Source organism: Phragmites australis, chromosome 21 (genome assembly GCF_958298935.1).
Source record: "Phragmites australis chromosome 21, lpPhrAust1.1, whole genome shotgun sequence".
NCBI classification, from domain to species: domain Eukaryota; kingdom Viridiplantae; phylum Streptophyta; class Magnoliopsida; order Poales; family Poaceae; genus Phragmites; species Phragmites australis.
The window spans coordinates 23,916,714-23,940,545 of record NC_084941.1 but is presented as its reverse complement, the minus strand read 5'-3'; the positions used below and the strand labels follow the sequence as shown (position 1 = coordinate 23,940,545).

Sequence of the window (23,832 nt, the reverse complement as noted above, 5' to 3'; positions counted from 1 at the left end):
GGGGTCACATCCGCGAGGTAAAGAAGACTAAGTCCCGGGAGAGGACGCTCGGGGCCACAGTCAGTGGTTCCCAAGTACCCGGGTTTCCCGATGATTTACGAAGACTAAGTGACCGGGAAAAAAGTGCTCGGGGAGGTGAACAGTGGATCCTCAAGCACCCAAGTCCCCCGACGATCAGGAGAGCCAAGTACCGGGAGAGGTGTGCTTGGGGCTGCGAGCAGTAGTCCCCCGGGCACCCGAGTGCTCCGAGGACCCAACGAAGGAAATTCCGGGAGAGAGTGCTCGGAGCTGCGAGCAGCGGCCCCCGAGTACTCGGTTCCCCGAGGATCCGTACAGTCAAGACCAGGAGAGAGTGCTCGGGCCGTGAACAGTGGCCCCCGAGCACTTGGTTCCCCGAGGACCAAGAAAAGGCGTTCTCGGGAGAGAGTGCTTGGGGAGGTGAACAGTGACCCCCGAGTACTCGGTTCCCCGACGACCCAGGAAGTCCCCTGACAGTGGTCCCCACAGGGGTCCAGAGATGAGGTGTCAGCCAGTGAAAGGCCCGAGGTCGCATTTAAGAGCGTGCTGGCCTGTCACCTCCAACTGCTCCCGCCACGCTCGGAGTTAGTTCCTGCCATATTCTGGTAGAAGGGCGTGGAGACATTAAATGTACGGGGTCCCATCCCGTACCATCCGACACGCCTCAGAATAACATCACAATATAGTTAATCTCTTGCATATGTTGCCTATGAAACAATAAAATAAAACAATATATCGTAGGAGACTATTTCAATCATCAACTAAATACACTCTTGCTTACGTGACAGTCTTGGAAACGCAAAATTGGGAGTAGCCTAATCGGAACCAATACAACAATATCTCTGTCATAAGAATAAAGAGATGGCAACTTCAATAAATGATGAATGCAAGAAGTTACAGAACTCCAGGAGAACATCCACACCATTGATAAAATTCTGAGTGATCAGTTAGTATTTTAGAGTAGAAAGACACCCAGTTATATATATAATCGTCAAAAATACACTCAAACAATGTTACAATATTGGAAATAGGGTGACAATCCGAATTAAAGAAACAATAAGAAAATGTCAACTAAAAAATGTTCAATTTTCAATCCTAATTAGAGACAGTGGTGGACCCAGAATAAAAATGACCGGGTGTCCTACTTGTTAAGCTAGATGATGTTTTTATGGACCTGATACATATGATGTCTCACTGAAAAATGTAAAATTACCCGATGTCCTATGCACCCTCCACCTTCAACGTGAGTCCACCACTGATTGGAGATACAAAGCTTCAACACAAAAAGAAATTGGAGTACAATTTTTTTAGATTTCAAAAAAAAAGCTCTAACGTAACTCATATATTCAGTTCAGAACAAACAAGTGTTTTTAGAAGCCTCCTCAGAATGGGTTAGCAAAGTTGCCAAGTTGAACCACGCTGCATAATGAACCCCACCTCTGTTACATCGGGGTTGTTGGTAGATCATGTCATTACGGGCGATGTCACTACTGCATAGGAACACTGCCGGAGCATACCACACTCCTCTCGGTTCTGGCGTGGATGCGGCAGCGGCACGTACTCCAAGATGGGGCCGTAGAGGTAGCGCCCTTCACGCTGTAGCGGAAGCAGCCGTCTCCAATGACAGGTGGCCCTATTGAGAACGGGCTAACGAGGGAGCAACGGAAAAAGAGTGGGCCCCCACGGCACTTGGGTGGGCTCGGCTGGTCAGGAGAAATTTGGATTTTTGCTAATTTAAAGAGTGGGTTTCGCAGTTTTACCACTCCAAAGATTTATTTTGCAAAATTACCATCCAAAACATTGGCTGTTTGATTTTCTTACCATTATATCAATTCATGTTATACATAATGACATTCAAAATATTGTTCCAAAACTGCATAATGAAAAAAAAATTCAAGAGTCAATGTTTAGGTGTAATTTTGCAAAAAGCAATCTTTGGAGTCACAAAACTGCAAAACTCATTCTTTACGACGGCAAAAATCCAAATTTTTCGCTGGTCAGTGCCCACTTTCCCCAAAAGGCCCAAACGTTGCGACCGTTTTTCCCCTAGGGCTTTCTTCACAAAAAAGAAGAAGAAAAGTTCCGCAACACGCCGCCACCGTCGAGCCTCTGCAGCCCACCATGGCCGCCGCCTACCGCCGTCTCATCCTCCTCCGCCGCCTCCCCCACCTGCAGCTCGAGCCCACACCGGCCACTCACCACCTCTCCCCAACCTCAGCCTCCGGCGCAGCCGCCGCGCTGTTCACGCCGTCGCGTCCCTTCGCCGTCTCCTCCGCCGCCGAGCGCGTCGAGCCACCGCTCGGCGTCTTCCGATTGGGTGCGTGTCGATTGTATTCTTTCGAGCACAGCATTGGCAATTTGCTTAAGCACAGTTACCGAGCTTCATTTAATGTCGATTGCTGTTTATTGTTATAAATTAGAAATGAGAACTTTGTAGCTGTAGGTAGCGGGTAGCCTGATCGTGCCCATGATTAGATGTGGCCTGCAGCTAATGCTCTTGCCCCAAAATCAGGCTCTTTACTGGCTTTAAGACAGCAGCTGCTTTCTACATTCATGTTTCAACTAGATAATTTGATAGATTATGGTATCATTTGCCTATGCAATGTGATATCGTCGGTAACATTTTGGAATTCATCAACGAAGTTTTCAAAGTGAACATAGTCATTGTTCTTTGCAAATTAGTAACTAGGCTGCTGAGAACAGTAATGGATCGCGCTTTTCCACTCCCACTTCTGAACCATGTTCTTGTTGTCCTATTCAATGCCTCTATTCTTGGTTTCCTGTGCACTATTCCCCGATCGATGATCAGGTGTGAGTGAACAAAGAGAAAGAGCTCGTTCTACTTGGCTATGACATCAAACTCATGGTTAGCCCCATGTACTTCAGATATTTCATGTTTATAGTGTTGGCTGACGAAAGAAAATCTCAGCCGGCTTTAGTGAAGACCAACTAAACTGGCTATTATGCTATCTTGGTTGAAAGTTTGAATTTTAAATAGTGATGAGACCAATGGTTGCACACAAACTCACAGCTAGTGTGATGGTACGAAAGGGCCTTGGAAGTGGATGTTTCGGTTTCGAGTCCAGCAGTGGCATTTTTTTGTTTCATTTTCGATTTTCTCATATAGATTTAAATTCCAACTAAAAAATTTGGTCACTTTTCAAAACATTCTGTATTTGAGTTTCTGCAGGGGCAATTTCATTTTTTTACTGAGTTTTGTCTCCCTAGTGGCGAAGGACTGTGGGCATTGGGAAGGGAGCAAACAAGAGATTGGGACTGGAGAGTTGGGGTCCAATCAGTTCGGATGCGTCCGACCAAACGACCAGCCTAGTTTGAGCGGGTTTAGAAAGCTAACTCAGAGATTTGTTGGGACAGAGATATCTGGCGGAAGCAAATAGTTCAGTCGTTTTCCTCGGGTGGTTCTGAACTATTGGACCTCAGATATTCGGATATCAGCATATATGACATCTTTGTTTCTTCGTATCTTCTTTTCCGTATTCAGAATTAAGCTAATAAATGTTGATTTGCTGATGAGATGTTTAAGATGTGGCTTCCAACATGTGATTTGTAGCGTTTGTGGTTAACAAAACTTTTGGTGTTGCATTTTAGACATGTATGGCTGATTGGTTAATGTTATATCCCAGTAGATATTCGCTACCATATTTTGTTCGGTCTTTATTCTCTCTGTATTCGTGACCAAGACTATCCACATTCAGATTCATATCTGGTACTATCCATATGTGACTCTGTGTTCGTGGAAAAAATGTAGGATAGGATATGGAATGAGTGATTTCTGACCGAATCCGACCCATTCGCATCCCTGCTAGAGAGTCATGCGTGCATGGATTTTAGGATGACAATCGACTTCTTCGAAGTAACCTAATCATGAAACATACACCCCTTAAGCTCATTTTTCCATTTGCTTTAAAATTTGTCGCAAAAGAATAGAAGCACTTACATAATTTTATCCGTAAACTTTGTGAATTGAATTGATGAATTTGTATTGCTGCTAAACAACGTAAGTTGCATTTGTTTCTATGGCAACTAAGGGTGATAGTGCTTGAATTTCCCATTGTGAATCACTCTTACAAAGTGCACCTTTTTGGCTCAGGTTTTACAAGTGACGGTAACTTCAATCATAATTGGCATCACAAGTTGACTTCGACAGTTGGTGCTGTACTGATAGGACAAGCAGGTCTATTTTCTGCACCACTTCTGGTTACATATTTCATATATTAGTTCTCCAAGTACTGCCTTGCATGCTGTTTGCTGTAGCATAGTTCTAAGTTTGAGTACAAGGTATTGATGAGGACAGGTTTAACTTGTATTAGTTATTTTATTTTATGGCTATTCTGAGTGTGTTAGGAATTTTAAATGCGCTTTAGCATCCAATTTGGGCAACAAAATTAAGATGCACTAATCAACGAAATCAAAACCTCACTTGGATCTTTTACTAATCAACGAAATCATACAATATCCTTCATGCATAGTGATATTGGCTGATGGTTGTGTGCACTGCATCGTGTTTATATTCACAATACTGTACTTCACGACTTTTCCCCTTGCTTGGTTCTTGTTGCCTTTGCTTTAGAAAACTTGTTTGATCCTTTTTTCCAGCCTTTACCACTTGTTAGCACTGCTATCACCTACGTACATATGTGTTCTTACACTTTCGTAAGTTCATTTGCCTGCATGTATTTATAGGTGTTTCGACGTTTTGAAGCAGATTAGGACTTTGGTTTAATGATAAAATGAGGTCAATTTCATATTGTGCCTTGCAGTACTAAATTCAATCTTATTACAGCCTTTTTTCTTAGTCTGAGCAACGGCTCTGCACTCGCTCAGGAAGACTCATTTAGTCTAGCAGCTACAACAAGTGAGCAAGCTGAGGGAGATACTACTGGTCTACAACGGATTGAAGATGGCTCAGTGATCTCAAACGAACACACAGTCAAATGGAGAATATTCACTGATAATGCGCGGGATTTTTTCCTGAAAGCAAGTCGCACATTGTCCCTCGTTTGAGATAACTTTTGAATCTATCAAGTTTCTGAGAGAACTTGCTTTTTATAAGTTCCACATTTCTTCTGAATAATATTTAATGTTTTGCATAAGAAGAATGCATATGTCATAGTGCAGAACCTACCCTAGTTTTCCTGTCCGCATCAGATTTTCTGAACCTGTTCAGTGCATGTTAAGTGTTGGAAACTGTGGGTATAAGCCTTGAGTTTCACCATTAGATCATCTGCTGTTTTCAAGCGATATTACAAAATATCATGTTATCTGTCATATTACTTTGGACCACTATTTCTACAGAGCTCGGATTTAATAACTTGTAATAAGTAGATATTCCAAAACTTGATGCATTTAGGAAGGCGTGATGCTGGATATGAAGTTCACATTCATGCTGACCTTCACTTGAAACCAGTATTTTCAGATCTGGAATAGTCCAAATGAAGTCCAGAATTTGGCTTGCTATCCTTGCTACAAATTTCATTTGGTCTGGGAGACATCTATCTTTCTGCATATTCCAATGAACTTTTACACACAGCATGTTCTGATTTCGTTACCTACACATATTTATTATCTTGGAGTTGTTCCATGGAAATTTAAAGTTTGACCATATTTCCCATATATTAACACCTTGATATTTCTTGGAGTATGAAAAATTGAGGAAGGGATTGGTGGATCTTGATTCTCTTTTACTCTTGACTTTGATGTTCTTTTTTTGCTGTGCACTTTGTAGAGACAATTGGATGAAGCTGAGAAGTTATTCCAGGCAGCTCTACACGAAGCCAAAGAAGGATTTGGACTGAGAGATCCACATGTCGCATCGGCCCTTAACAATCTGGTAATTGTTCGACTGATTACGTATAGAAAACTGAAGTGAACTCTGCTTTTATTTATCTGTATAGGGTGATCTGCAATTATGCAGTATTTATGTTGAATCCTTAACCTAAATGTTAGCCATGAATTTTCATATTCTTCTTCATTGCCCTAACAAAACTGACTTGTTATCAGAGACTCTGAGTCAACTGTTTTGATACAGACACTATAATTCAGCAGTTTTTATAATTTCCATGTTTTATGCCCATATCATGGTTCTTGTTCATTGGATGAAGTGAAATTCATTTAACCTTTTCTGTTCCTGAGTTTTGTAGGCAGAGTTTTATAGGTTAAGGAAAGAGTATGAGAAAGCTGAACAACTATATCTGGAAGCAATTGAGATCCTGGAGGAATCATTTGGATCTGATGATATAAGGCACATTACAGGCTCCTTTCTTTTTTTTTTCCCTCCATTATTGTACAAAGTTTCAGTTCATTTTAGAAAAGCAATGTAAGTATTTATTTCTAATTATAAGTATCAAATTTCCTGTATTTATATTTGATATGCTGAAGCTATCCAAATGGCATTTACTTGAGCCAGGGTCCACTTCATTAAAAGCAGTAATCTGGTCTGATCAGCCGGATTATTTGATCTGGTTACCACTTTGCTGTGTTTGGGCTGTCATGGATTATTCTGTCATGGCCACTATATCTAAGAGAAGGGTACTATCTGATAGCCATAGCAGTTGTAGGCTTGTTACACACTTACAGAAGTGTACTGGAGCACAATGCCATAGCAGTTGTAGGCTTGGCAACTTAAATCATTTTAGCATGATAGTGGCGATATTCCAAATGCAAAGAATCTCAACATAGTCCTTATTCAGAAACAAAGTATGAACTGTACGGCGTTGGCTACAGGCAGATTTCTTGTTTTCGCATAGTTTCTAAATCAAATTCCTATCTGTCTTTCTATGCTTGCTCACATCTGTTGAAACACCAAACGCGTGATGTCTTGTCTAATTTTTTTATGATGGATCATTAACTTAATTTTGGTCATTCTGCCAAATGTACTTTATTCTAGGGTTGGAACAGCTTTGCATAGTCTTGGAATATGCTATCATCTTCAACACAAGTTTGCTCAAGCCCAGACATGTTATGAGGTACCTTTTTTTTGGCCTCATGAGTCTTTTCTTTTTGTTCAATTTTTGTGGTTCAGTAATTATGCTGTGCTACACAGTTTGTTTATTTTATTGTGAATATCATGTAACAGGTTGATGGCAATAGTTTGTAGGAATGTTCATATCTCGAATGGGAACCAGACATATAAATTAATAAAGTCTTAAATCAATCGCAAATTCTAATACTCTGTTTAAGCCACCAAAATGTTCAATCGCTCTTTTGTCTGTAATTTACTGAGCTGTGGTAGTCCCGACTATATATATATGCATCACTAATATGAGGCATGCAGAATGAAATGTAGTAACAATGTCACAAAAGGGTAAATGAACTGCGAAGCCATAGCACTCAGTAATTTTTTTTGTCAACGTCTTCTATTCTTTCTGCATTTGTTTTTTGCAATCTAAACTTGCTTCTTATACCCTTTTATGTTTCCATTGTTTTTTTTTGCAGCGCGCTCTGAAGGTACATTAACTTTTGGAAAAGTCTGTGCGTACTGAAATTGTCATACGAAACTGCTACGAAGAAAGATCCTCACATGACCTGTGGCGGCAAAACAACCAAGCTGGCCGTCTGTCCTCTCTCTCTCTCTCCCCTAATCAGTTGACTAGGCCAACACTAATTAAGCCTAGTTATGGTCGTGCTAAATTCATGCAGGGCTACCTCACAAAATAAAGACCATCTCACTTAAGTATACCATAACTCTTACCTCCTTGTGATCAAATCCCCAAAAGTAAGGGCATGCTAATCCTACTGTGAAAATGGTAATGCGATGCAATCTGCAAGAGGGATGGAGAGACACCAAACAAGAAAAATTTAGAGATTGATCTATCTTCTTTTAAGGGAGAAAACATGAGTGTTTGGTCGGGAGTATCAAGCTTCAAGAGAGGGGTTGTGACTTGCGAGAATGAATAGGGATGTGTGAGGTCTGACGTTGGTCGGGCTGGCCACAAACGTGATAGACTAGGTTTCGTACGGGCTTTGTAGAGTTTCCTTCGTACGTATAGCACCGTCCTTAACTTTTTTCTGGCCTTCTAACATTCGTTCACTAAATTTTGCTTTCCCTATATGTCATCATTAGTACCAATATATATGTGGACATTAACAATACTTAAGCTTACTGCCATGGGTCAAGATCTAGCCTATAGCCTAATAAGACTGGTCGGGCCCAAAAGCCCACTCCCGGGTACTGTAGCAATGGCCTGGTCCACGCCGTTCCTTAGCCGCTAAGTAGATTATGGTTTTCTGAAACATTCCAAATTGTAATATATTACTTAAAAATCAAGTTGTCCTCTCTTTGTACAAAGAGAGGCAGATCATCAATAAAAAGATAAACAAAAATTAGAAGGGAAATCTTTCTTCTTGCTGTCCAGGCGCTAGGCGCCTAGCCGACCCTCGCTCTTCTCTCTCACACACCGTTGCCTCCCTGCGCCCAAACTCTAGCCACCGCGCACCATAGCCGCCGATAACCTTCATGGTCGCCATCCTCCTCCTCTCCTCCCTCAAATAACCAACGTCCATTACATCTGGTATCAGAGACCACTCTAACGCTATGGATTTCGTCGGAGGCATTGATCCTGTAGCCAACTCAAGATCTACATGTGCAGATGCGATCGCGAAGGACCGCATCGATCTCGACAACGACAGGTGCAGGCTGTTTCGCCCAGGAACAGTACCCATGACGCTCCGATTTCCTCCAATATTCATGCTCCACTTGTCTCCGATCCTGTGCCATCATGGGCTGATATTTGTTGGCAACTTGAGGAATACCGCCAAGAATGCCGACAATGGTTTGCTGATTTATTCGCCACCCTCACCAGCCCTTCGGATCCAAAGGAGGTGCCTAACCTTTCTTCCCCCCTACCGCACCGACCGCCAGCATCAGATGCTTGTAACAACGGGGCTGATTTGCAGCACGATCGTTCTTCTGCTTTGACGGGCGATCTCATCATCCCACTGATAACTGTCGTCTTGCCAGATGCCATCGTCTCGCCACCAGCAGCCTCATCGGAGGTCATGACCAACACTTCTTGACGACCATCGGCAAATGAACACTTCCGTAACGTCGCCTACATGTCGAACATTGGCGTTCCCTCTCCGCCAGTCTTCCATCCGATCTCGACGCTAGGCGGTGCTGCCCATGTCTCTCTGGGATGACTCCTCCGCCGCCGAAATTGACACTGTCCTCCACGACTTTGCCAAGCCTGTCACCACGTCGCCTTCCGGGATGCTTATTCCGGCCTCTTCTTCCACCTCGGCGCAAGGCGGGCAGTCCCGCTACCTCGACCTCTGTGCGTCGTCCGCCAATGTCATCTTCTCCGACATGCACGATGGTCAGATCGCGCACAATGTAGAGCCTGTCATTATGGCAGTCCGCAGTGTTTAGGAGAAACACACGGTTGCTACACAGGATTTTGCGGCGTCCGCGATCATGAAGTCTCTCATCGGGGCTTATGGCGCTTCAACAACCGCTGACCGTTGTTCGCCATCTGCGGCTGACCTGGAGCTCATGCTTGGGGCAAGAGGCCCCAGGGCGTTTGATTCCACTGACCCACTGCCGATCTGCAAGTCCTTCGATGGGTACCCTTCGAGATCGGCACCAAGTGACCTTACAGTGACGTCAATCCGATGACGACTTCCATACCCAGTCACGTGGACCGGCCGCCTGATCCGACATCCTCCACCCCAAGTGGCCGGGTCAATTCTTGGGCCGCCACCTACACCTCCTTGACAGTGACCACTCGCCTCCGCTCGTCGACTATCTTCCTCAACGACAAGTCCTCTACGCCCTCAGGTTCACCGTCCCGTGCGTTGTTGTTCACATCCTTCTACAACAGCTACGTGCGGTACCCCTCCCCGACTACCTTGCCTTCAATGGAGAGAGAAGGCTCAAAGGTCATCAACATCTCCATGTTCCGCGACACCGCCACTTCTACCTCAACAATGGCGGAGCGACCAAGCACCACTCCAAGAACACCAGATGTCTCCCAAGCGTGCCTTTTCACCGGCCATGGCAACACGCGTCCTTCGTGGTGGGTTGATCGACTGACCTCTTCTACTGTAGTCGACCAAGATCAATGACCGCACTCATCTTGTTGTCAACAACTTCATCTTTGGGTGTTCTACACCGACTCCCCACGCTCGACAAGGCTGCGCACCCCAATCAACGCCAGCCATCAACATCCAGGTGACATCCTCCATCATCAGCTTCCTCACAACATGTTCCGACGTTGCACCTGCTGTCCTCGACGTTGTGCCCAGGGAAGAAGACCCTGACACGATCGACGTCGTTCGCGCTCAGGAGGAACGAACGGCCGCCCTTCACATCAACACCGTCTCTAGAAAGGCCGTTGCCATCATCATGCCACCGGCTTTGAAAGCCGTTGTTCCATGGGCGGCCTTGGCTACATCTATCGTGTCGCCAACAGCCGAAGTCCAGAAGGTCAACACTGCACCATCCTTCATCTTCAGGGCCTTCACCGCTCTTTGGATGGTCATCATCGCCTACCTTCTTGCCTCGTTCCCATGGGAACCAGGAGGATCGTGTGTTGCGTATATGATCTCCAATTCCCCTGCCTAGCATGTGATGGACTACCAGTGCATGACAGATATCAACATCCAGAAGGTACACATTAACTCTGTCCTGCAATGTCCACGCCGTTCCTTGGCCGCTAAGTAGATTAGGGTTTTCCGGAACATTCCAAATTGTAATAGATTACTTAGGAATCAAGTTGTCCTCTCTCTCTATATAAAGAGAGGCATATCATAAATAAAAAGATAAGTAAGAATTAGAAGAGAAATCCTTATTGCCATCTAGGCGCCTAGCGCCTGGCCAACCCTCGCTCTTCTCTCTCTCTCATGCCTTTGCCTCCCTACGCCCAAACCCTAGTCGCCGATGACCTTCATGGTCGCCATCCTCCTTCTCTCCTCCCTCAAATAACCAACGCCCATTACACTTACACTATTCTACTTGACCACACGTAATTGTTTATTGTCGAGTCATGACATACAAGTAGGTTAAATATAATCTGTCAGAACTATATCAAATATATGCTTGTCATCTGTCACCGTTTTGACCCCATTTTACCAGTCTTATACCACACTGCCCACCACCTGCAACCTGTTCCACGAATGCATGAGAACAAAACTATGAAGTGTCAATATGCTCATCATTCACTTTCTGAAGTATATAATTTATCACTTTTAATTGCTATCTGTAGATAGAAGGACGTGTAATGGGGGCTGGTCACCCAGAATATGCAAGTACAATGTACCTTCTAGCCAAGGTACCACTGTTCTTTTGTTTTTAACATTATTGTTGCGTATTCTCATTATTTTCTTGAGAGTAACAATGCTGCTACTGCTGGTCTTTTGCTGTTTAAGTTACTGTTCTATTTCTTGATTTTGTTCTCCTGAAACCATTTTGTATCATGTACCATGGGTAAGGGCCCAGCCAGACACAGCAGCAGCAGTTGTTTGCACATGCAGCAGTGGCAGCAACTTAATCCTATTTTGCTAGCTATTTACTTTTGTTTTGTTGATATCTTTTATGCGCCTTTATAGAAGGACAACATTGTCCTTTATATCAAGAGTAATAATTATTATAATAACAATATGCATTAAACATGGCCCTAGTCTGTACTCTCTCTTTCTTCTTGAGCCACATCCCTTCAACCTGCCACCATCCGGTCTCTTTCCGCACAGTGTTTACCCTATGAAGTAAGATTCTTAGAAACCTTTTGCCTTTAAAGAAGCGTGGGCCTAAAAGGCAGCATGTGTTGCATGTAGTGATTTTGCATCTAACTAATACGCCTTTACTTTCTATCGACATAATCATAAGGTTTCCACTCCCTGATTCTTTATTTTAATATTATCATCCGAGGCTGCAAGATAAGAGGGAAATGAATGTACATTGATATAGTTTATGTGACCCCGTGACACTGTTATGCAGAACCTCCTTAAATATTATGTCTCACTTTATTCATCCACAATGATCAAGTAAAAATGATTTATTTTCTTTGCTCTCCTAAACATTTATTCATAGCCACACAAAGTATTTTAATGCATCAGTCATCATGCATGGGTGAAAATCCTTATATGTGCCCTGTGATGCTGTTAGGCAGGCAGAGACTCCTGAAACTTAATTATTATGTCTGACTATTTATCAATAATGATCAATTTTATAACAGGCTCTTACCTGTTTTTCCTTATTTTTCTCCTAGCTATCCTTAACATTTATTCGTAGCCAAACAAAGTATTATCACTCATAAAATCTAAGATGAAACATGCACACATTTTGCATTGGTGGACTGGTGGATTGCCATCTTGAGCATTTCCTTATGTCGCCAATTTCTTGTCATAGCAAAATTACAAGATAATAATCAGGTAAAGGTTATGTATTTAACTGTGAATTAAAATTGGTCCTTTATAACTCTGAATTTGTGTTTTGTCGCATAAACTTCTTTATGCTCTTAGGTGCTAAATCTTCAAGGAAAAAGAAAAGATGCTGAATTTCTTACTGAAGAGTCTATTAGGATACTGGAGGTATGTCTACCATTTCATCCGTAGGTTTGAATCTGCTATGTGTTCATGCAAGTGTTTCATGAAGATTATGGCATTGACTTAGGAATCTGGGCTTGGTGAGTCACCAACATGTATACAGAGAATGAGGTATCTCTCTACGGTAAGCACCTATTCTGAAAGATTTTCGTTGCTTGCAATTATTATTGCTTGGGCATTCTAATGCTATGCATCGGTGCTTATGGTAGATGCTATTTAAACCCAAACGATATCCATTCTTTTTTGTTCAAATGCATGACATTTTATCACTGAAGTCACATTAAAATATTAAATACACTGCAGTTATAGTTCAATGTAAGGAAAATTTAAATTCAATGTTAAGCCAAACTTTTATGGGTTTTATACAGCCAACCAGGATACTTGAGCCCTAAAAGATTTGAGGGCTATCACATCTTTTCCTGGTTGATGGAAGCCTTTTCCTTCAACGCATAGCCTGTATATGCATGATCAGTTGCAAGGAAATTATTTGTGTGGAGGCAGAGGTTCGGAACTCGAAAAACTGAGGACAGTGCCTAAAAGGTGTGCCCAGAAGAAGTGATGGGCGGCTGGAATTTTATGCATTCATGAATCTCATTTGATGTGGCAGATTTGTAAAATCTTGCCTAGGATCAAAATCCACTCGTTTCTTACTTATATCTTTAATTCACAATTTTGTCAGACTTCAATAGAAATTATATGGTAAATAAGGAGGCCTGAAAAACATTCTTAACAAATGAGACTTTAGATATGCATTTTTAAGAAATATTCTTGAGTCACTAAATGCATAGAGATAATAGAAGTTGTTGATACAAACCAGCCATGTGAAATCAGTTGTCATGGAAAATCCAATGTGTGTTGAACATTAACCAAATATGATCTATTAAAAACGGTATGGTATGATCTATTTCACTTAAAGACTATCAATGTTTATGTTTTGTGGTCCTAGCAGGTTGGTACACACCAATGTACTAGTTTGCTATTTTAATTTATTCTTGAGGAACAATGTTTTTGGTTTGATACTTCGTTGCAGGAATTGATAAAATCAAACCGACTTGCTGAAGCCGAAAACTGGCAAAGGAAGATATCACATGCTCTGGAGCTTTCAAAGGCATGACAACATGTATTTCCACTTTTATCTACTGCTTGTTCAACATTCCTTGTGACATCAATATTTAGGGTGAAGTTGATCTGGAACATGTTGCATGCCTTAAATTGATGGTTAAGTTCATTTATGTTATTAACAGGTTGCATTGATTTTTCTGAATTTTGCACTATCCTTCCTTCTTAGAATAATGGGAAACGACACCTTCCACAGAATTCTGTAACAAATATCAATGTTCATAACTGCCCTGCATTGACTTGACAATGTTAAAGAATGTTAAGTTGCGTTTGTACTTGGTAACAATGCCACATTCAGTCCCACCGAGTTCACAAATAATTGTAAAGAATGTATTTGTCTAGCCAATTTTAATTGAGTTCTCTAGTTACTTTGTTGAGATTTTTTGGTGCCCATATAAAGCATTTCTCCACTGGAAACATGAAAGATGATTCACGTTCAAAGTTTAACCTGGTATGGACAATTAAAAAAGTTTAATTGGGGGCTATTACATCTTTTCATGTGGAAGGGGGAAGAAGTAGGAAAGGAAGTGCCTTTTCATCTCATCAGCAGCTGTGCGATGTGTATTCCAACTTCAAGCTCAGAACTGTGAACCGCCTTGAGTCTCCAAAATGAAAAAAACCCACTAAATCACCTGATTTAATTAAGATATTAGTCTTTTCCGGCATTTGAAAAGGATATATGTTACCCCATGTTTTCTCCTTTGAATACGTGGATGGTCTTCGAGAGTGTTCCAGCCTAGTGGTTCTAGTTTTGGTATCTATATTTCTTGAAAGAACAGTTAGGAAAAAAAGTTGAATAAAAAAAAGATAAAGAATGAGGAGCAGGCACTAATTTTAATTGACAAATCTTTCTTGATGATGTCTTATCATGAATCATTCCTGCAAACCCTACTAAAGTTCATCTGTGGAATTGTTTGATAGGGATGGGATTCATTGGATACTGCATATGCAGCTGAACTCTTAAGTTTAACTCTTCAAGCCATGGGGAAGTTGAAGGAATCAGAAGAACTATTGGAAAGGTGAAACTCGACACTGACAGCTGTCTGTATGTTTATTTAGATCATTGGTCACATTTTTAATTTTCTAACTTTAGCTTTTCAATGGTTATATATCTAGATGCCTTGCAGTCAGGAAAAAGATTCTGTCTGAAGATAATTTTCAGGTTTGTTATTTGCCTCATACTTGGCTCTTGAGCTCGTCTTAATTGGAAATAATTTTGGTAGCTATATTCTTGAGGTACCAAATGAAAGTACCATGACAAGCTCCCTTGCATGGTTATTGCTTCAGTTTTAAAACTACTTTAGAATATGCTTCTTAGGATCACTTGTGTAGTTGTTCTCCACCTCAGGCATCTGCATCTGTGGCAGTCTATGCACATGACAGTGTGTAATGGATGAGGGCCCGATATCAGTGTGTGGTTACTGTAGTATGCTCCTACATAAGGAGCCTTATCTCCAATTATGTTGTTTCAGCATATCGTTATATGGGTTACAGAAGTTTTTACTTTTAATAACTCTAGACCACTGTATCACTCTTGTCCATATATACTTGTTAGCACCTCCTCATTAACTGCTCCCTGACATCACAATTCACAAGCATGCATAGAATCATAGTCACTACACAAAACTCAAACACTTGACTCTCCTTCCGGTGCACTCGGATGCTCTCCCTGATGCAGCCAAAAGCTCAGCTACAAGATCTCAAGAGGAGATAAAAAAGGCTCAGCCACAAGACTCCTTGCCATCTTGGCTCCATCGACCAACATGTGATCTCCAGAATGAATTGATTTCCTGCTCCTGCCATTGTGCTCACACTTCTTTCTCAGTGGTGATGCCATCTTCTTCAGGCTGCCACAATACTGTGACAAAGTTCAATGGTCAGAATCACGCAAGATAGACCTTAACAAGTGAGAAACATAAAGAACCATGTTTCTTGGCGTTTCATCTAGTACAATTCATCCAGGAACTGTAACCCACTGTTCACCAGTCAGCAGGGGTCAAGTCCGGAACAACGTAGAAACCCTGCTTGACACTTAAAGTAGAATAAATGACATGCCAAGTACAACAACTTATATGATGGGTGCAACCAGGTCATACTTCTTGCAAAATGCTCAAATGTGTCATGTATTATGTTTATGTGGTGCACTTGAGGTCAAAAGTGGACTGCGTGGCCGAGCTGACTCGACGTGGCATCCACGTTAGCTCCAGCGTCGACATTTCTTTAGGAAAACCCCCTCGTCTCAAATAAGCCTCCGCTCGTTCGTCTCCTTCCATTGATCTGCTCGGATTTGGTTGGTTCAGCGTCTACGACGGAAGATGCTCGCGGACCTGATTTTTGCGATGATCTGTCGACGCTTCAGAGTTAATTTGGATAGTAAATGATGTGCAGTGCAAGGTGAAAAATCTCTGAATGTGTGCATCGATGTCTTCTTTTGCAATTTACCATAATTATTGGTTATCTTTAGTCCCAGTCTTAGTTTGATCAATGAACCCTAGAAAACGAAGCAATGTTTTGGACTCTACTATGCCAACGCATGCGCAGGTATGGATAATGAATCAATTACTGAAACCTTAACGAGCGACATGCGCTTGCCATCACAATTCACAAATCAAAACACACATGCACTCATCGTAGGGATGAGGTGACGCCCTTGCTGCTCGACGCACGGGCGCCATCTGTGGCCGGCCGCTGCCGGGGATGACGTGCACTGCCCTAGATCGTTGCTGGCTGTGTTCCTCGTGTCTAGATCCTGACGTGCCGCCGGTTCCTTGCATGATCTCGTCCACGAATGTCGATTTCCTTTGTTGCACTCACAGAACCAAACTAAGCTGCAGACGATGGAAAGGAAACAAACGAGCGGAGGGTTAATTGGATGAGAGGGATTTTTTGCATAGTGTCGCACAAGCTGGAGCTGATGTGGACGTCACATTGAGTCAGCTCAGCCACGCAGTCCACTTTTGACCTCAAGTGCACCACTTAAACACAATATGTGACCTGTTTGAGCATTTTGCAAGAAATATGACCTGGTTGCACCTACTGTACAAGTTGTTGTACTTGGCATGTCATTTACTCTTTAAATTAAATAGTTTTTATATTGTATCAGTGGTTGATTTCCTATTGTTCCCGTTATTACAGGTAGCCGCTACATTAGTACACTTGGCAAGGTTAACATTGCAGAAATTTACTAGTGATCTGAAGAATGTAAACAGTGATGTAGCTACATATTACCTTGCTAGGGCAAAACAGCTCATCAATGATTCAATCAGGTTTTTCATTCTGCTCCAATTTTTTTTCCCAATGTTTTGAATTATTGGTCTCCAATTATCCATAATGTCATTCATAAGATTCAAGTTGTTGTATTCTCAATATGATGTGGTTGTATTAAGTCCAAGGATTATTTTAGTTTGGCACTGTAGCCAAGGAACTGCAGTACCTTACAGTTTTGACGAGATTCTACAGGAAACACACCTGATAAGTTGTAGGCACGAATTCAGTTATTGCCAGAATGAAGAAGCATGCTGATTACTTGTTTCTAGTTGTGGATACCATAGTGGGGCAGTTATTGCTGACACTACTCTAGTCCGGATGCTATGAAAAACGAACCATGTGCATGTGGTGACAACTGATATCCTTTATATAGACACTTTTCATTGTGTACAGTTAAAATATGATCATAATTTATACTATTTTACACACATAAAGGCTGATGATCTAAACTGTTTCCAGTGAATTTTCAATTCGAAAATTCGAATATATATTTTATTTTTGTATTGGTATTTTATTTCTCATCTCCAACTAGAATTTCTTGTTACTTTAAGGATTTCAAACCCTGGCCATGAGATCTATTTCACTGGCGGTTAGCTGTAATATTGTTGTACTCTTGCTGATATTTCTTCTATCATGTATCATCATTTTTTAAGGTTGCCTATAAAGGCAAAGTGGCATGTATTAAATGCTTAAGTTGGATTGCCGATAACTGATAAGGTTTGAACATTTTGTCATTGTAGGATCACAGAAGGAATATTAAGTTCTTCAAGTAAAGACCTGAACAAATTCAACAGCACATCTACTACAGATAGAGATAAGATTGCAGCAACAGCTATTCTTGTATGTCTCTGGTCACCCTAAGCAATCTGAGAAATCTATCTTTATGCTATTTCATTTGTTATGCTATGCAACTCTTTTTCTTACTGTTCTCATCCTGTTTCTCTTCTTTTCCATGTACTTGGTCAGCATGCACTGCACTTTTGGGTATAACCAAATTGGAAGCCTTTTACTATGTCCAATGCAGGGATTATGGGACAAAAGAGGCTACAATACTTTGGGGGGTTTTAGATCCGGGCCCAGTGGGAGGGGCTAGCAAGAAAAGTTTTAGAGCCTGATATAAGATGGGCCCACTTGGGAAATAGAGTGAGAGTGTGTGAAAGGGAGAGGGATGAGGCAATGAATTTTTTATTTAGCTGTGAATCCCAGCGTTTTTTTTGGGTTGGGGGGTGGGGGGGGGGTGGGTTGGGGTGGGGTTGTGGTGTTAAACACAGGAAGAATACTAACCTATGCTTATGTGGCAGAAAAAAGATTTGCTCCACAATTTTGCAAGGTCACGGAGTCAAGGATGAGTAGCTATTTACCATTTACTTAATATGTTCGCTTCTGAAAAATAAAAATGTGAAAGTATAATGGAAATAAATGCCATGGTGCTTTTTCTTTGTGTTATCTCTGTTGGGGATGTTCCCTTGAGCCTTTCTGGGTTAGCAGCATGCATTTAAATTGTCAACCCATGTTCCACTAAGATATAACACAACAAAATTTAGAGTATCCGATATTTATTGATGTCGAATGATCATTGAGTATTTCTTCAATTTTTTTTCCTCAAACGCGTAGGAGAGCTGCGCATCATTTCATTATAGAAGGAATAAAAGGTCCATAAGAAAGGGGGAAATCCAAAAGAAAAAGGGGGAGGGGGAAGAGAACAAGAAACCACACACATACACTGTTGGTGGAAGAAAATATCTTCCATGAACAAGTACGATGAGAGCACACTCACATGAATAGCTCAAGCTTAGAAAAGAAGTGGAGAGAAAGGAACACCAAATGTATTGATCGTCTAAAGATTCGTCGTTTGTTCTGGTGGTCTGGGGCCTGTATTTATAGTGCCATTCGGGGTGTAAACGTGCAAGCATGCCTCTACAGAAATAACGGTACAAGTTACCGCCATACTGCAGGGACCTAGGACCAGTCAAACTTACACAGCCCGAGCCTTGGTAAAACTACTTTTACCCTTACCTAGAAGATATTATCTATTATAGTAAATACAATAGTGCAAGCAGCCGTAAGGGTGCGATGCTGAGCCGGTCGTCAATTGCGGCATGACGCCGCACTGTCCCGGGTGTCAGGATGGCCCCCACTTGCACTCAAATATCAGGGTGACCCCCATTTGTATCGGCATTAACTGCCAGTCACTTCGTTTCAGATGATTGCAGAGGGTGTCCTTCCTTTGCTGATATTTCCTCTGGAGGCTAGTTGTCTCCCCCGCCTGGAGAAGGAGCGGCCTGATGAGCTCTTACGGCCATCGGAGGTTGTAGTTTCTGTGGGGAGCCCAGAGCCTTAGGGCTCCGGAGTAGCACCAGATGGCGACTCCCTGGTAACGCCTGTGGGCTTGGGCATTTCTCCAAACAATACCCCCTCATCTGTTGGCCCCGAGGTTCGGAGGGGTGAGCAGATGTTAGAAGGAGTTAACTCCAGCCCACCCTCATAGTCAAGATCTCCTGAACAACCCCTCGCCATCGGGGAGTCTCCCTGTAGTGACCGCGAGTGATGGTGGCGAGGCTCTGACGAAGACGATGTAGTCCGAAGGGAATTGCTTTGTTCCCCATGGGCTTCGGCGCCTATGTGGAGGCCGAAGGTGTGGCCGTCGTTGGAGCCGAAGGCCGTCAAGGTTGTGACGAAGGCACGCGCTCTGGATCCTGTGTGGGGGTTGGAGTGAACCCTTCAACCCCCGTGATGGTGAGTCCTTTCGCCACTTGAATTGTCGCAGTGGAGATTGCGTGTGGAAGTAATGTATTCTCGTTTTCTTGGCCTTTTCTTGGCCGAAGTATTTAAGGATGTGAAGTGACAGTGGTGCAGCTGACCGGGTATTGCGTAGGTTCGCCAGGGGTCTCGTGCCCGCGGCCCTTGCACGCGCCAAAAGGAGGCCCGAGCCATAAATGCAACGAGACGTGCACGCAAAAAACTAGGGTGTTGCCGTAGGATGTTGCCACGCGTACGAGGATCGACCAGGATGTAGCCACGGGCCCCCAGGGGAGTAATGGGAAGTGCTGCGAAGCGATGCCCGTGGTTGTTCTGTTTCCTTCCCCAGGCGTGCGTGACTGATCGGTTCGGCTATAAAAGCCGGGGTTCACCCAGTTTATCCCTCACTGCTGTGTGAGGGAGCGCTTCTCCTTGGCTTGAGCATGGTGCCCTTTTCCTCATCATCGGAAATGACAATGGCCTCGACTGGTTCGTCACCTCTGATGCTTGCCCTGGCTCCGCCTATTGTGGCGCCTCCGGAGGCGAGCGATCTCGCGGGCATGCTTGCAAGTCTAGAGCCAGTGCTTGCAAGGTTGGAACCGACGACCATCGTGTTTTCATCCTTGCAGAGGGGGCCGCCTCCCGATGCTCCGGCTCAACCTCCAATCTGAGCAGTCGCTCCTGTCGAGATCATCGATATCTCCTATGATGAAGGGGAGGCTGACTGGGATCTCCTGATGAAGGAGATCGACGAGGAGGAGAAGGCGGAAGCGAAGAAAGGGGTGGCCCAGACGGAAAAAGAGGCCAAGGAGGAGGGAAAGATTCGTCGTCTGGTCTGGTGGCTAGGGGCCTATATTTATTGTGCCATTCGGGGTGTAAACGTACAAGTATGCCCCTACAGAGATAACAATACAAGTTACTGCTATATTGCAGGGACCCAGGACCGGTTGAACTTACATAACTCGAGCCTTAGTAAAAATACTTTTACCCATACATAGAAGATATTATCTATTATGGTAAATACAATAATGCAAGCAACCGTAAGGATGCGATGCTGAGCCGGTCGTCAATTGTGGTATGGCGCCACACTGTCCCAGGTGTCAGGATGGCCCCCACTTGCAGTGGAATATCGGCATTAACTGCCGGTCACTTCGTGTCAGATGACTGCAGGGGGTGTCCTTCCTATGCTGATATTTCCTGCGGAGACTAGCTGCCTCCCTCGCCTGGAGGAGCGGCCTGATGAGCTCTTACGGCATTCGGAGGTTGTAGTCTCTGTGGGGAGCCCGGAGCCTTAGGGCTCCGGAGTAGCACTAGATGGCGACTCCCTGGTGATGCCTGTGGGCTGGGTATTTCCTCCAACATACACGATCCAGGAGCTAACGAAAATGTTAAAGCCATAATGCACTTAACCCTTTAGCCTCTTCCATGCACCACAACTTGGCGTCGTCCTTGACGTTGTTCACCACCTCTTGGACGCAACGAGGCACAACATCGAAGATGCATACACGATCCAGGAGCTAACGAAAATGTTAAAGCCATAATGCACTTAACCCTTTAGCCTCTTCCATGCACCACAACTTGGCGTCGTCCTTGACGTTGTTCACCACCTCTTGGACGCAACGAGGCACAACATCGAAGATGCATTGGTTGCGATGCTTCCACAACCACCAAGCCACCAAAATCACTAGGGAATTTAGCCCCTTACGAAGTTGTCCAGGGACTTTCTGCTGCATATGACACCACCATTCCTGAAAATGGAACCCCACTGCAGCGGTGTCAGCGTCTACAGACCAATGATGAATAGCACCCTGAACCACATTTCTGTCTGCAGACCGATGATGGATAGCACCCTGAACCACACTTCCCTGGTAGAAACACGAGGATAGGAGATGATGGACCATCTTATCATCCTGATCATATAACGGACAATGTTTTGGGTGCGACAGTCCCCTGCATGCCAAATGATTCGATGTCCAACACCGATCTAGAATAGCCAACCAAATGAAAAAATTGCAGCAGGGAGGAGCCAATGTCTTCCAGAGCAGCTTCCAAGTATCTCTTTAATATAGCCAGAACCATTGAAAATTGATCTATAAGAAGTTCGCTATGATATTTTAACTAGGTGTATGCATTCTTTTTTGTATTTTCTGTGTTTTTATTTGATAATACTGTGTATTGTGTATGTAGTTGCAAGCACTTGATGTTGTTGGACTTACTGAAATCGGAACGAATATGCTAGCACCAGGGGTAATTTTCTATTTGAAAACTTCATTTATGCATTGACATTTATCAGATTATATCTGTTGCTCCATCTTATTGGTATCTTCTAATATACCATGTTCTCTTTAGTAATTGGTACTCTTGCTAAGGCTTCCACTGGAACATATGAAGCATGGATCCTTCGAAATTGATGCTGTATCCATATCAGACACATGTCAGACTTTTATATGGCCTGACACAAATCTCATAGATGTCCGATATACCACACTGCGAGTCCATTTTAAAAATAAGTTTGGGAAGGTCTGGCTGACCACTGAAGCATGTGAGATGTACTTAGTTATTTAAGTACATTTTTATGAACTTGACTAGATATATATGTGTGTTATTTAAGTACATTTTTATGAACTTGACTAGATATATATGTGTGTTATTTAAGTACATTTTTATGAACTTGACTAGCTAGATATATATATGTTCGCTTCATCTAACTAGTATTGTAATAATACATGTCAAATTAATCAGACAAATAATTGTATTTTAATGTTACTATTATGCTCCATGGAATGGAACAATATTCTTTATATCTTGTTTCGGTGGCTGAAATTTGGTGCTTAAATCCTCATTTGAAACAGGGATTTGCTAGTGAAGCTTATAGATTGATTCATCTTTTCCTTCAATTTCAGGAGCAAGATTATAGACCTATTGAACAAGCTCTGAATAAGTGTATTTCACTTTACAAACAGGTATGTATTAGGCTCATTTTCATCCTTACGGTACTTGTAGAATAAGACAGCATGCTGAGCATGCTTATTTAATTTGGATCGGCTGTCTGCATGAGTTTCGTATATAATTGAATGACCGTTTTAATACGCCTTTGTTCTTGCAGCCTCATACACGGAGCATAGTGTCAAAGGGTGTCAAGCAGGACTACCTTAGATGCCTGAAGAGGCTCACCGATATAGTTGAGAGCAATTATGTCGTATCGCAAACAATGAAGTTGCAGGAGTTGCTTGGTGAAGCGCAGCAAATAATGGAAGAACTGGGAGAAGAGAGTAATAGGAAGAAGTAATCCGTGATATGTAGGAAGTAGGAACGGCCATGTTATGGACAAAGTCTTTTCTGGCCATATGGAAATCAGATTGGATGCCGGTATCAATGTTTTGATGTTCTCCAGATATATCCAGCACTGGCACACATTCCCAAGATTGCTATCCGTGCGGATGCCGTTGCGGGACTCTGCCATGAAAGGGTTGCGCCTCCCACGTCCAACTTGCTCGAGCTCACCGGCATGTAAATTATCTAACCTAAAATAAAGATTTGAAGAGATAATCACTTGCCCAGTGATACGCATACCACGTAGCCTTTATCCATCCTATGGGACTTCGGAAAGAGGAGAAATGTACAAAGGAAATTACCTTTTGATTAGTTCGCTAGATAAATTTCTTTGCAGTTTGTACACTTTGTAAACTTTCATGTTCTTTATTTCTAAACGGGATGGTTGATTTTAGGACGAATCCTGCTGAGATCACCGACATTCAGTCATTCCAGAAGGCACATTATATTATTATTATTTCATTTTGAGGGTGTTGTGATCAGAGAAGAAGAATTGCTACTTGTAAATTTATTCGTCTCAGAAGAACGAACAATTTATGACAAATTGTAACAATTCCTCACAACGTACAATCTATGACGCACATACTATGTATGACATGACGCTCAATATATATGTCATAACAAGTATTCTGTAACGAATTTGGGATCTATGGTGATGATTTTCCATCAACACAGGACATCAAAACTCTAGTGGTGCTCTCAAGTGTGGCTCAGCAACTGCTCTACAGGCCAGTGGGGACGAGACACCGGAATCATCTTGCCGCCGGGAGCCTGTTAATCTCCGACTAGCCGACA

General features: G+C 42.8%; 1 protein-coding gene across 2 annotated transcripts; it reads left to right on the top strand.

The window, feature by feature from the left end:
* The first annotated feature begins 2,062 nt into the window (after nucleotides 1-2,062).
* On the top strand, nucleotides 2,063-23,506 carry LOC133903371 (uncharacterized). Of its 2 annotated transcripts, none has more exons than XM_062344718.1 (18): nucleotides 2,063-2,335; nucleotides 4,130-4,213; nucleotides 4,823-5,016; nucleotides 5,765-5,869; nucleotides 6,180-6,280; nucleotides 6,926-7,004; nucleotides 7,474-7,485; nucleotides 11,241-11,306; nucleotides 12,496-12,564; nucleotides 12,647-12,703; nucleotides 13,610-13,687; nucleotides 14,620-14,717; nucleotides 14,815-14,860; nucleotides 16,834-16,964; nucleotides 17,706-17,805; nucleotides 21,892-21,951; nucleotides 22,608-22,667; nucleotides 22,811-23,506. In XM_062344718.1, the coding sequence occupies exons 1-18, from the start codon at nucleotides 2,140-2,142 to the stop codon at nucleotides 22,991-22,993; spliced, it is 1,719 nt and encodes a 572-aa protein (XP_062200702.1). In that variant the 5' UTR covers nucleotides 2,063-2,139; the 3' UTR covers nucleotides 22,994-23,506. The 2 variants fall into 2 exon arrangements, with proteins under 2 accessions (XP_062200702.1, XP_062200701.1); XM_062344717.1 differs by having other exon boundaries at nucleotides 6,180-6,355.
* Nucleotides 23,507-23,832: the final 326 nt, after the last annotated feature.